At 37.7% G+C, this 14,016-nt stretch overlaps 1 protein-coding gene across 3 annotated transcripts in view; it reads left to right on the top strand.

The window, feature by feature from the left end:
• Positions 1-836: 836 nt before the first annotated feature.
• The window catches only part of LOC145985134 (prolyl hydroxylase EGLN3-like), an 80,755-nt gene continuing 67,575 nt past the window's right edge, over positions 837-14,016 (top strand). For all 3 annotated transcript variants that reach the window (XM_083118781.1, XM_083118780.1, XM_083118779.1), the window contains exon 1: positions 837-1,824. In XM_083118781.1, the coding sequence (XP_082974907.1) occupies positions 874-1,824 (951 nt within the window). In that variant the 5' untranslated portion in view covers positions 837-873. The remainder of the gene's footprint in view (positions 1,825-14,016) is intronic.

The raw sequence follows: 14,016 nt of genomic DNA, 5'->3' as shown, positions 1-14,016 counted from the left end.
ATCCTTTATTAAGTTTAATATCTTCATGCATGCTCTCTCTCTCTCCCTCCAAAGTCTGGAGAGGGGAGGGATTTTTTTTCTGATTCCGGTAACGACTTTTCAGGATCCCACACACCACTGGCGTACGCAGAGGGGTGCTGAAGGGGCTACATTCCTTTCCGAAATTTTGAGAAAATCAAAATTTTCAAATAAAAGCAGTGAAGAACTCGAGAAAGAACCAAAGTGGCAAATGCAAAGCCTCCTTTAAAATACCCTACGTTGCCATTTTGAGAGAGGAAAATTCTAAGAATATGAAATATCGTATTGTGTATACATGCAACCCAACCGTTACAATCCCAGTCCTGTCCCTCCCGAAAGAAAATCCTTCATAAGCCAGTGGCGCACACCACTAATGGATTCGGAAAGAAACGAAAGAGGATAGTTTACATTTACTTAGTCATTAAGTATGTATATATGATATAAAATTAATATTTTCGCAAAAAAGAATGGATTTATTTAGTTTTTCTTGTTTTCTGAGGAGTTAAAATGTTCGTCCCTTTGGTGTTTCACTTGACTTGTGGTGTAGAATCCCCAGTTCGATTTTATGGTTTCCCTATGATGAAATAATACAAAATTTAGCTGGCAAAACTGCAAGGTACTATTAAATCATATGAAGCCTTGAATGGAATTACGATATTTTACAATATGGCACCATATTCTAGATTTCATACGATTTTTTAACCTTTAGAATTCATGTGAAATTATCGGAAGGAAACCCATAAAGGAAAAATGAATAGAAACATAATTATCATATGTTGACTTTTCCTTTCCACGTTGACTTTCGTTGTAGAGGAGGACAAAGATGGTGTCGGTGGTTGTCGCGTTTCTCGCATAATGAATTCGTCCTTTTGTTGCGAACTGTGCGGTGCCTTTGAAAATCTACTCCGTTGTTCTAGGTGTAGAAGTGCATATTACTGCTCCAAGGAACACCAGAAACAGCACTGGAAAGAGCACAAGGTGTTTTGTGGAAAGGAGCAACGTGACAACTCGCTAAAAACTTCTGATCAGTCTGTGAATGCAAAACTTGGAGCTAGTTGTGCGATTCAAGAAACAAGGTCAAATGAGATTTCTGCAAATGATAAATCAAATGTGAAATTTTCAGAAAAAACTTCAAAAATTGCCAGTTGGAACACTAGTCCTATTACGTCAGAAGGAAGCTCTGAAACCGAAATTCTTAGCGCTAGAACAGAAATTTTAAGTCCGACCCTGGATTTTCGGGACGGTAGTGGAAGTGGTAGTGCTTCTCCCAATACAGAACAGTTGGATTCGTATTCTTTGGAAACCACAAGAAATATGCCAACTCAAGACACGTCACTTCGTGGTTTAATAATGCCTCCAAATAGTACAAATGGAACGAAAGATGTAGGTGACAACACAAGTACCTTTTTTAATGACAATTCCCTGCCGCCATTTCTTCACAGGAAAAAGTGCGATCAACAGTGGATAATTGAAGAAATGTGTAGAAATGTCATCAAAGATATGAACGATTATGGTGTGTGTGTTGTAGACAATTTTTTAGGTCCAGAACAAGGAATAGCTGTTCTAGAAGAAGTCATAGCCATGTATCATTCAGGTGTTTTCAAAGATGGACAGTTGGTTAGTAATAAAGTTAAAAATGACTTAAAGACAATACGAGGCGATCAAATTACGTGGATAGATGGCAAAGAAAGTTCCTGTAAAAATATTGGCATGCTTATTAGCAGAGTGGATGCCATTATAATGACAGCTAACAAAATGCAAAATAATGGGAAGATGGGGGACTATACAATCAATGGAAGGACAAAGGTAAGAATATTTGTAGTGTATTTGTATGCATTTGAAAACATTGCTAGTCTAGCTAAACAATATTTTTTACAGACTTGCCAATGTGGATAACTACAATTAGTTTGCATTTGAAGTGCTCTTAAAATATAGAATGTTCTGGAATGACAGTTGCTTACGTGAATATGTATTGTTTATTTTATTACGGATTTATTTAATGTTTGATAATTTTCTAGACCAGGGTATGGAAATCAACTATTTCAAAGAGAGAGCCTTTTCAGTAACTTCCGATTGTTTTAAGATTATTTTTTTTCAAATTCTCCTAGCAGAAAGACTAATTATCGTAGAAGTTTGGAATTCATTGTCACACAAAATTTGAATCTTCCTTGAAGTAACGAGCACTGCTTGGATTCCAAAAAAAAAAAAGTGTAAATATGCAATAACGCCCGGACACCTTTCACTCATTTATTTCCTTAATTTTACCGCTGGTACTTACCTATTTTGCCTTGCGGAACATTCTTTAAGGTGAAGTTATGCCTTTTTCCATAAAATACTGTCAACTTTTCATATTACGATTGATTATTTGTCTTACTTGTTCCGCTTCTGTAATAGACAATATGGCGTGCACTCGTAATGGAACGTGCCAGCTTGTGTTTTGTTGATTTTCAGTGCACAAGCAGTGTTTCAAACCTTCATGACGGAAAATTACGTACTATTTCGATTTTTTTTCATGTGTACCTCCACAAACCATGCACGTTAGCCCCACAAACCATTGACGTTAGCCCCAAAAACCATCCACAGATAGCCCCACAAACCATTCACACAAGGTTAGGTTAGGCCTGTTAGGTTAGGTTCCATTAGAACTCATTTCACCCCTAAATTCATCGAAAAAAGAAAGTGCGGCAAACATAGATAAAAATAGAAATTTTCGTAAAAAGAAGGCACGTTTGGAAACACTGCAGAGATCGCGTGACTTTCAATGCTCTCGCGAGCTGCACGCACACAATGGGAACAACGGCATAATGTGGCAGGCAATGCCAATTTCTTACGTAAAAAGTCATTAATTCTTGTTCTGCAGCATTAAACTACGAAGTTTTTACTTTCCGTGAAAGAAAATACCTCCAAGAACGTCCAGAATGCTAAAGAAACTCATTTCAGTAAGTTCTTTCTCCTGTAAATTTGAAGAAATCCGTCCGGGCGATATCGCATATTTACCAAAAAAGAAGTTATTTATGTTGAAAAAAAACTTAAAAATTACCTTACGCAAGCATGCGTGCTTCTCATTGACAAGATATTCTCCGTTGACAAGCGGCAGTAAATATCGTACACTAGTGGGAATGAATGTAGAAGTAAATCGGAACCTTAGTAGAATGCATGGTAACAGTCTGTTATAGGGAAGACACTTTTCTTCAATTTTACAGGATAAAGTTCTTACAGAACTGAGTTTCTGTAGACTTTTGAAAAGTCGTGGAAGTGTTTTCTCCCTCCGTTCAATTTATTCGGCCGGTAAATCATGTATTTTTCAACATTAATGTGTCTCCGATGCACAAAAGCTCTTGCCTCCGTTATCTTCGACTATGTGAACCAAATGTACCGTGCGTTCGATGACGTAATCCCCAGTCAGTGTTTCCGACGCCATTTTTTCCCCCAGAAATTGACAATTTTAACTATGTTTGCCTAACCTAACAGAACCTAACCTTGCCGTGCATGGTTCGTGGGGCTATTTATGAATGGTTTGTGGGGCTATCTGTGCATGGTTCGTGGGGCTATTTATAAATGTTGTGTGGGGCTATGCGTGCATGGTTCGTGGGGTTTTGGAACCTGGAAAAAATACAAAATCTGTAACACGAAAGTAAGATTTTTTTCGGTTAATAAGGTTGGAAACACTGCATACCCACAGATGATAGACAACACTAATCAAGATTTGCCCGCCATATTGCGTGTAACGGAAGCGAAAAAGCAACGAGCAATAAATACTCGTAATGTGAAAAATTACAATTATTTCAGTGAAAAAAGCAAAATCCCACCTTAAATAATGTTTCGCAATGCATAATAGGTAAGTACGAATGTAAAAAATGACTAAATGTACGAGTGAAATGTGTTTTCCCTATAACAGACTGGTATCGAATGCATTTAGGAACTTTATTTTAATACTAAGAGAACCAAACCTGACCTGCCTAACCTAACCACAAAAACATATATTGAACAAAATCTTAAGTAATAGTTAAAACTCAACAGTATGTGTTAACAGACGAAAATCGAACTACGTAAAAATTGCATTCGTAGCATGATAAAATTGCAATAAAACAAAAGGAACTTGGGCCACTTTTTGTGTGTGCGTGTTTACAATTACTGCACTTGTTCATATTCTGTTGATGCTTTTTAATACTGTCACCCACAAAGTTACATGTAGCCTATTTGCCAAATGTTTTTTCCATCCACATTTTAAGTGACGGATTTGTATTGTTGAAGGTCATCTGCTCTGTTGGCATTCTTGTTGTTAGTTTAAATTTTTACACATACACCCTCGGGTTTCTGGAAGTTTTTTACATCACATAGATTAGTTGTTCTGAAGTTGATATCAGAAGGTTGTATAGTGCGCTAACGTATAATTGTGGAGTTGTTAAGGGGTTAGAATGTATCCTGAAACTGTTTTCATATAACAGGACTGTAAATATGAACATTTTTGTATCATTTCATCAATTGCCACTTCATTTTAACAGAAATCACTACTATTGAACTGCATGTGAAGCAAATCACACTGACATTACATAGTGTACGAATGAGTGGAAAGATAGTTTCAGTCATATGGAAGAAAATTGCTGTTCATGGCAAATTGTTTCAGATGTGCTTGCGTAAGGAAATGTATAAAATGTAAAAAATAATATCACCAGAAATTCTGTCTTGCAAGAAAGGCAGAATTTATAAAAAGAAAATATTCCCACATTGTTAAGTGTTGTTCTAGAGGATGAAATGTTCTTGTTGAAAATAGTTGCCAATACAGAGGACTAATGATTGACAATGCAATGAACGCAAACTAATTGGTACTGAGAGTATGCCATTGTTTGTATAATTTTCAATGCATATCATGAAGTTGTTATTCATCGCCTTTGTTGTGCTTTAAGTAGTGAAGTTGAAATACATGATGACCCAAAAATGTACTTTATTAAATTAATAACAACTGAGATGAAATCAGCACAAACCATCTGATGTTTCATAATATCATGACTTCTGAGAAATGATTGTTCCTGCCTGAAGGGTGGGGCATGTGCCCAATGGGTGAGCAGTTCATCCTCTTCTTGGGCCAATAAGAGAAAAACGTATAAATAAATGCTCTTTTATCCTAAATATTTTCATTTTTGTGTGGATTTTAGAAGCATATTAAATGGTGCTTGTACCCCCCACTCCCCACTCATAGTTTTCTGGTTGATTTGATTGATTGATTTGGTATATTTTCATACACATTTTTGTGCCACTTTTGGCTAATCGTGAAGACGAGGATGGGGGATAGTATGATGAAACTGATTAAGAGATACTCACAAAAGACACTCGTGTCCAAGTCAGGATTTTAACCTGGGACCTTTGATATCGTAGCATGTTGTACAAACCACTCCACAATGGAGGTGGTCATTTCTTTGTGGTGGTGCCATCACTATTACTCACCTAATGTTCAGTAAAATCAATGAGATACAAATGTCATCTCAACACTCAGTACTTCTAGTTTCTATAACAAATGGTGCCATTGTTGGCCAAATTAAATCTGTGGTGATCAGTTAACAGCTTGAGTTATGTTTCTGAGAATATTTTATGAAATGTTTAGCTTCTTGAAAAAGCCAAAATCAAGGCTTCGGATAGTTATGTACTAAAAAACTTTAAATATGCTCTTAAAATGCTCGAAATATGCTCTTTAAATGATCAAAATATGCATTTGAAATTTTAAAAATTATTAATTCCACTGTTTACATAAGTAAAAATATATGGTTTGGCTTACCTTATTGACAATTGAACATATTTTACATATGGTTTTTGTATAGGGCTATGTATTTTTGTCATAAGTCCACTAACTGTTTCTGACTTCACTGAACGTCACGATTAGCAGAAGGTGGAATTTCACCAGCTCTCTCTCATTCTACTCAGCATGAAAGGTTACTATTGCACTTAATAACTACGCATTGTTTCAGATGCTCAAAAGTAAACTTATGCTTGTTATCCATGAGAATACATTTATAGTCTGAAAACACTCTCTCCACATCACAAGAAACAATAGGCGCATGTTGTAATTTCAACAAATTGGAAATGTACAGTTCACTTGGAATACCGTCCACATTTTGTTTCACTTCATGAATAGAACAAATGTCCTTTAGGAGTTTGTAGCCAGAATTCTTCGCGAACACATACTGAATCATTTTTCTGAATTGCTCCAAAGGAAAATAAACTACAAATTTTCAGACAGAATATGCATTGTAAGAAAAAAATCGGTAAAATATGCAATATATCCTGAAGACACTGAAAATATGCATTTGCATATGCATCTCATATGAGAACCCATAGAAGGAGCTTCAAATTGAGACCTTTAGCAAATCTCAAGCTGAATTTACTTGGGCTTTAAATGTTGTTTGCTTATTTTTTGTAAACTCTGGCTCCTTCAATTGTCTGCAACATATTAACGCAGGCCATGAAATTTCAAGTTTGAAGTCAGTCGCCAGCCTAAAATCTTTGGTCGCCACTATTTTACTGATAAATAATAAAGATGTGAGCAATTATTAAAAAGAACATACCTTAGGCATTAATGTTTGTGTAGCGCTGTCGTTCTACACTGAAGTACCACTTATTAATCGCAGCTGCTGGGCCAAACACTGATAGAGGGGGTCCATTTACTGAAACTCAGAGCAAATCATCCGGTGTCTCAGTCTTCAGAGAGTTCCTGTAAGTAGTGTTAAGTCTGTTGTGACAGCTGAAACCTCTCTCACATGAAGCTGTGCTCACTGGTAGAACAGCACAAAATGTCAAAATCTGAAGCAAATTGCGGAATCTTGCTGAACACTCCTCACTGTGAATCTTCTCCAGCGTCTGATTCAAAGTCAGAGAAGAAAACAAAAGTTTGTATTCTGTCCACTCTCCTAACAGAACATCCACTTTCTCATTATAGAGGCTCGGGTTGAAGTACATGTAGAGCTACTGAAGAATATTTTCTTTGGGAGGCCAACCCAAGGTGTCGAAAACATGCAGACATGCAATCACATCTGTTGATATATGTAGATTGCAATCTTTCTATGATGTACACCTTCGCATTGTTAATTAATTTTCCTCTAACAGTCTGAAACTCTTGCTCTCCATTTTGAATGTTTGTGAGCTGCACATCCCTGATCTTCCCTGAAATGGATACATGGTCCAAGAATTCTTGTTCGCTTGGTCCAACATTAGATTCCAGGTCAGCCAAAACTGAAATACAGTGTTCAATTCTTATTTTCAGAGATGAAATCAAAAGATTCTTATTTTGTAGTGCCACGCTTAAAGGGTTCAGTTTCCTGTAAAAATCCAAAAGGAAGTACAGAAGCTTAACAAATGTAAATTGCTTCAAACTTTTCAGCAAACCCTTAGCTTTATCGCCATCATTGTCTTTTCCATGGGCCAGATGTTCAAGATGGGTCACAACAGTTTTCCATGATTGCAAGATATCTCTTACAGCACTTTCTTTGCTGGCTAACCAAATAATAGTGTGGACATCACTCAGTTTTAGAATTTCTTCTCCTATAACTTCTGACGTTTCTCTCAAGAGGTGAAGTCTTTAGCAGAGCCATGATAAAACTGAAAAATATTCCTAATCACGGAATCAAATGCTCTACGATATTTAACTCCAACACAGCTAACTGCAAACGGTGTGCAAGGCAGTGAATATTTATCATTTTATTACAAATAGCTTTCATTTGCACAGCCAATCCTGATTTGTGCCCGACCATATTTGCTGCACAATCAGTACCCAAGCCTACAATGTAATACTTGTTTCTGTATTTATTTGAACCTATTGTCTTATCTAAATAATCAGTTAGAAGTGAAGTAACCAGCAGAAGTAGAGTTTGTGAGCTCTATTACTCCTAAACGGTCCTGTTCGATGTGACCATAATTTGCATCCACGTATCGAACATACGTACACATTTGCATGCTCGACTGATGATATATCTGTGGATTCATCCATCAAAAGGCTGATGTATGTACTTTTCTTTATTTTCTCCACTAGATCTAACTTCAAAGTTTCAGCTATGAAATGAATAAATTCTCCTCATTGCTTTTCATTGTCATACTTAGGTAGAACACTCACACTTAATTTTCCTGCCAAACACAGCAGATCTACAAAGTCTTTAAATGGCTTCTCATGTTTAGCTACATAGTTTGCTACATTAAATAAATTTGTAAGATGGGGTCGGCGTTGAGTGGACACGGGGTTTTCAATAGGCTCGCTTTCCAAAACCATGTACAAACATTGGATTGAGATGTTCGGGCATGTTTGACACACATTTGAAACAACAAAATTTTAGTCGCCAGCCCCAAACTTTTAATCGCCAATGGCGACCGGAAATTTCGCGCCCTGTATTAACGTAACATTTGGGGATATTTTATTGTACAATTCACCAAATTTAACCAATTATTCAAAATGGTGAAGAAGAATTTGTGTAAAAATTGCCTTGATTGGGTGCAGAATGATCCATATTTAAAGTCCCTACAGTCACATGAAGTTTATATTTCATAAGTTGATACAAGGGAAATTTGAGTCAAGCATGTCAAATCATGGCAAGTGCATCAGGCCAATGTATTTTATTGGCTTATTCAGTGACTAAAGGAAGTTGTTATATGAACATTGTGTTGTTTCATTTTACAATTTCAAAATAGGGATGGTCAAGAATTCCAAATGAAACAGAAAAAGAAAAACCCTCATATCAATTTTACAGTTGGTATTTGGTCTTTGACTGTAGTTTCTCCAAATCTTTCACAGTGTGATGACTTTTGGCCCACCTTGTATATTAAAAAGTCATTTACGCCGTCGTTTCTCCAAATTTTTCACAGTATGTTCACTTTTAGTCCACCCTGTATATTAAATAAGTCACGAGCAACTAAATTCATAACGATCACCCCCACAAATCGTTACCAACTTTGATAATGGACGTATTGTAATGTAGGGTGGCTACTCACCGGGAATTCTGCGTGAATTGTTGGCTCCGGGAATTCTACTTGAATTTTTATCCGTAGACGTGAAAAATTACAGCTTTTATTAATCCAAATCCTATTCAATTTATACATACTATTTATAAATGCCCCGAGGCGAGTTTTTCACAGTTTTTATTTTTATCGAGGAAGGAAAATAATGTGTGAAAAATAAAACTGAATTCTCTCGATCCGTTTACTTTGTTAGTGTCCTTTGTAGAGCAATGTGACAGATGGAAGAGGGCCTCCCCGATGGCGCAGTGGTAGCGTCTTCTCCTTGTAATCAAGGGGTCCCGGTTTCGATACCCGGTGGAGGCACAAGTGGTTCGGATTCCACTTTAAACTGTAGGTCCAGTCCCGATTAGCCTTACTGTGCATAAAGTGGACTTAAAACAACAAATCAATCTATGAAGTGACAGATGGAAGATTATTGCAAGATATCTTGAAGATGATTAGGTATATTTGAGTTTGAAATTCTTACACAATTAACAATTTTTCGCAGATTAGAATATATCCCGTAGCATTTGTGACTTGTGTTTGTAGATGTATTTCGAGTCTTGAGTATGTGAAATGGCATTTGAAACCTAGGAAACATCTGCTTGTATCCTTGAATTTTTGGAAAATTCGCCTTGAAAACCGGGAATTAAATTTGAATTTTATCATGGTCATAGAGTAGCCAGCCTGTAATGCGAAAGAATGTTAAGAGTGGGGGCGTTTAAAGCTAATCATGTTTGTGTGATAAATTAAAAATTCGCCAAGTCACCGTTTTGGCACATCCGTTATGCCGCATAATAAGACGCACTAGGAGAGAGTTTATTTTGCGTAAGTAGCCTCTAAAATACAACGACCTCTGCTCCTGCTTGTTGTGCCGAAGGTATCTTCAACTGTGCAAAGACGAAGCGATAGAAACGTCTTGACGAACCCAGTGACCTTTATTTCCAACATAAACAACATCGTGCATCCTGCAGGCTGGTTGACTCGGTCTAGTCGCCATTTTGTTTGATTTGTGCAAATGCTCCGTGCTCTATTTTCGTTCTAGGCGGTCGTATATTGATCCTAGTGCAGCAAGTAGCTGCATATTCCGGTTCTACGTGTCTTATCCGTTATCTCATGTTTACTGCCGTTGCCAACAGATTGTCGCATTGTTTTAGTAACTTTTTCACGTGCCCGTGCACCGCCTGGCACTGTTCTTTCTTCCGCTAAATCCCTTCACAGGAACAATAAGAGAATATGTCGATTAAAATTTTGCTTACTGTTAGGAATATTTTTTTCGTCAAAAGTTAATTTGTAGAATTCTTGTCAGATTTCCTCCAAACATTATTTGAATGACATTATTTTGTATCGTGTATACATTGTCTTTTCACTCTGTCAGGTGCATCTGAAGAGACGGAGAACAAGACAAACATTTACAACTTTATACGAGACCGAGACTGCCAAGTTTTGTCTCTATACCATCCCAAATGTATACTTTTGAGAATCAAGGCGAGGCTGTGACGGGAAGGAGAAAGTCTTCCTTATTCACGAGACGCGATTATTCTTTCTGTTTGGGCTATTTTATCTTGTATTTGTACCTCTAGTGTTTATCGCGACGACGAGGATGGAAGTTGGACTGGTGAAATAAAATATGAACAAATTCAGTGATGCAATCATGGTTCGAACCTGGAATCCTTGGCTTCACAGCCGTCACCCTTACCGCTCCTCCATCATGGAGGCTGCCAGGTCTCTTCTCGGTGGCATCTCCAATCTTCCGCAATATTTTAGATTAAATTGATTTTAGAACATTTTGTTCCGATTGTGTCGAGGAACAAGATCGAGTTTCTGATAGAGCCTCTTCCCAATGATTGAGACACGAAACGTTTATACCTACAACGCAGTTTGAGCAAGTATTAAAGCCTACGATAATGCCTTTTAAATTAGCCTTTGTTGGGGGGGGGGGGATACGTGTTAGGATTACTGAGAGCACGTTCCCCCTCCACTTTCACGTTTCCACCATCCTTTTCAACGGTAGCCCATGTCGTTTCGAGGCAATTGGAGTGTTGACACCTAAAGGAATGCCTGCGTAATACTTCCTCGAATTCGTACCTAAGGTAATTGAGGCTAGATTAGAAGTCATCCGTAATATCTCTTCCACGAACTACAAATCTTTTCCTCTCGTTACATAGTGCTTACTGGTAGTTGAAAACAATGTGGTACGGAGATGAGACTACACCCTTCGAGACTTGTCGAGGCAAGACTGAGAACGAGACTGCTGTCTACTTCCTTCTAACTTAAATACAAATCGGATGGCAGTTTCTATTATATCAAAATTGCTTCTCTCCGCGACTTTTTTCTTTTTACTGAATAGTGTCGCTTGCTGGTTATTTATAGATAGACTATCTATTGTTTAATGTGCTAAGACTCGTGTTTTAGTTTTCTTTTGATAAGTTTAACTTTTTTTTACTGATTATTTCGAGACCGGTATTTTCAAGTCAAGCCAATATCGAGATATACTTCCTCATTCATTCCGTTCAGATTTCGTTCCCTTCCCTCCCTCCACGCCAGATGGAATGTGCTAACATCATGGACGTCTGGAACGGAAACATGGGGGCATGAATGTCAACCCAACATTACGTATTTCAGTCAATAGGTAGGCCGCGGGTTGTTGTTATTATTATTATTAACAAATACTAGTTATATAGGGACGCTCAGTACAAATAAAAAAAAAGAACCTGGCCGGGCCTCCCCGATGGCGTAATGGTAACGCTGACGCCTTGTGATCAAGGGATCCCATGTTCGATACCCGGTGGAAGCACATAGTGGTTCGGATCCGATTTTAGCCTGCAACAATCCAACTTGCAGGGTGCACTACGCGGAAGAGATTGACACTTGACATTTGAAAGGAATATCAGGTGGGAGTTCCCCAACCGTTTATTTTAGAAAATAATAGTATTTTGGAACGATTGTAATGATAAAAGGTGCAAGAAGCCATGACAGGTAAAACTACAGATTTCATTATGAACTAGATCCTCCCGGCCGATCGTTGGGGGCAATTTAACCTTTTGTTTACTGTCTTCATTGAAAGTTTATTGTTAGTTTAAGACGTCTCCAAGGGTGATCGCTTGATTCGAGACGCCAGGAGCGGGCGCTGACGATTATTTTTTAACTTCTCTGACATGTATAGGTGAATGCTTTTGTTTCAGGTATTAAGGGACGGGTAATCCTTATTGTGCCGATTGTCGGTTTATTGGTAATTTTAGAAATTTAATACTGGAACTGTATATTACCTTATTATAATTTAGCATCCACAGATGTGCTACATAGAAATTTTAAGCGAAAAACTCCAAATGATAATGGAATATCACAGTATATTTATTGAATTTCAAAATTAACAAAAAAATAACTGCTCCAAGATAATCTGCAGTCATAGATTACAGTCCGTTATCGCCTCAATTCGTCTGCAGGTAAACCTCAACAGGAGTACTCCAAAGATATACTTTTCAGACTTAAATCTATTTTGTCCCTGTTTTAAAGCATTGTAGGCACTCATTGAAATGGGTAATTTTAGGCACAAAAGAATTTCCATATCACGATTGTAGTACCCTGAAACGACATTTCTGTACTGAAAGTCCACGAATCTCTTCACGAGAACAAAATAGGCTCTAAGTTACGTGTATATGTTGTTTAATTTGTTTCAATAAGTATTTATTTTTAAATGATTGTATTTAGCCTATTTCGAGACGAAATACAAGACAGACTTCCTCAACAGTGTCATCTCGGCCTCTGCCGAAAGTACTGGACTCCAGACACTTCTGAGCGTGGCTGCACGTGACCCATATGACACAGGTAGATTTTTTGCCCAGTGGCAGAACTTGCCTGGTAGCGTCGACTTGCTTGACCAGTGTTTTTCGTATGCGGTTATGCAAATAGAGCCAGAAGAAAGCACCGTCCGGCGTACTTCACTGTATTTGTCGTTGAGGAAGGACGTGGCAAAAACCTGTCATACTGGAAGGTTCTAACGTGTAGGAGACAGTAAGTTTGTCTTGGAGTGAGCTTTCTTCCCGGTTGCAGGCACTCTAAAGCACCGTGCTGTACTGGTGTATTAGTAGGAAGTAAGAATATTACAAATTACTGATTCAAGATGTTCGAGTCAAGCGTATTTCGCACATGCACGTGTGGCCGGCTGGGAAAATGAAATCAGGCGGCCAATAGATCTTGCGGTGTTGCCACATCGTAGCAGCAGCTCCAACCGGAGTTGTTCGCGGTTTTGTGACCATGCATATTCTCGTTCTGCAGTCGGTCTACTTTATTTCCAGATAAGGCTAGTCGGGACTGGACATGCAGTTTAAAGTTAGATTGGAACTAATGTGCAACGTACCTCCACCGCGTATCGAACCCGGGACACTTTGATCATAAGTTGACACACAACGTTACCAATGGGACTCCATTGTCACGGGTGGGACACGCGGACTACATTTTTATATTATAGTAACGATTCTACTGATAGTTGAGCAACATTTTCCTCACAGTTTCTGTGCAATGAAATAAGACACTCAAAACTGTTTATTAATCATATCTACCCTTAAAATACTTTCCCAGATGTGTAGCTAGAAGTGAACAATTTTGTGTCACGGGTGGAACAGACGAAAGACTGCCTCTACACTTAATATCAAATTTATTTTAATTTCAATGAATTATATATAAAAAAAATAAGACCAAGAGAGAAGGTAATTGACCTTTGAATATTCTAGTGCAGTTGAGGGGAAAATGTAACAGTTAAAGGAGAAATTACTTGTTTTGTGGTGTCACGGGTGGGGCTTAATACAAAACACAGGTAAATCAAAAACTTAAATAAAAAAAATAATATGCAAAATACCTTCAACTTTCTAACTTAATCATGTATAATACTTGAATTTTTATCCAAAAGATAATTTTAGATTGTTTACTCACAAGATAGGATACAGTTAGAGCGTTGCATTTAATTTTAAAAATTGAGGTTCAGGGGCACTTTCTCATGGAATGCTCCCACTATATAATCAA

This window comes from Lepisma saccharinum, chromosome 3 (genome assembly GCF_977018435.1).
Source record: "Lepisma saccharinum chromosome 3, izLepSacc3.1, whole genome shotgun sequence".
Lineage (NCBI taxonomy): Eukaryota > Metazoa > Arthropoda > Insecta > Zygentoma > Lepismatidae > Lepisma > Lepisma saccharinum.
The sequence above is the reverse complement of the archived record's forward strand: the minus strand, read 5'-3'. Positions and strand labels throughout refer to the sequence as shown.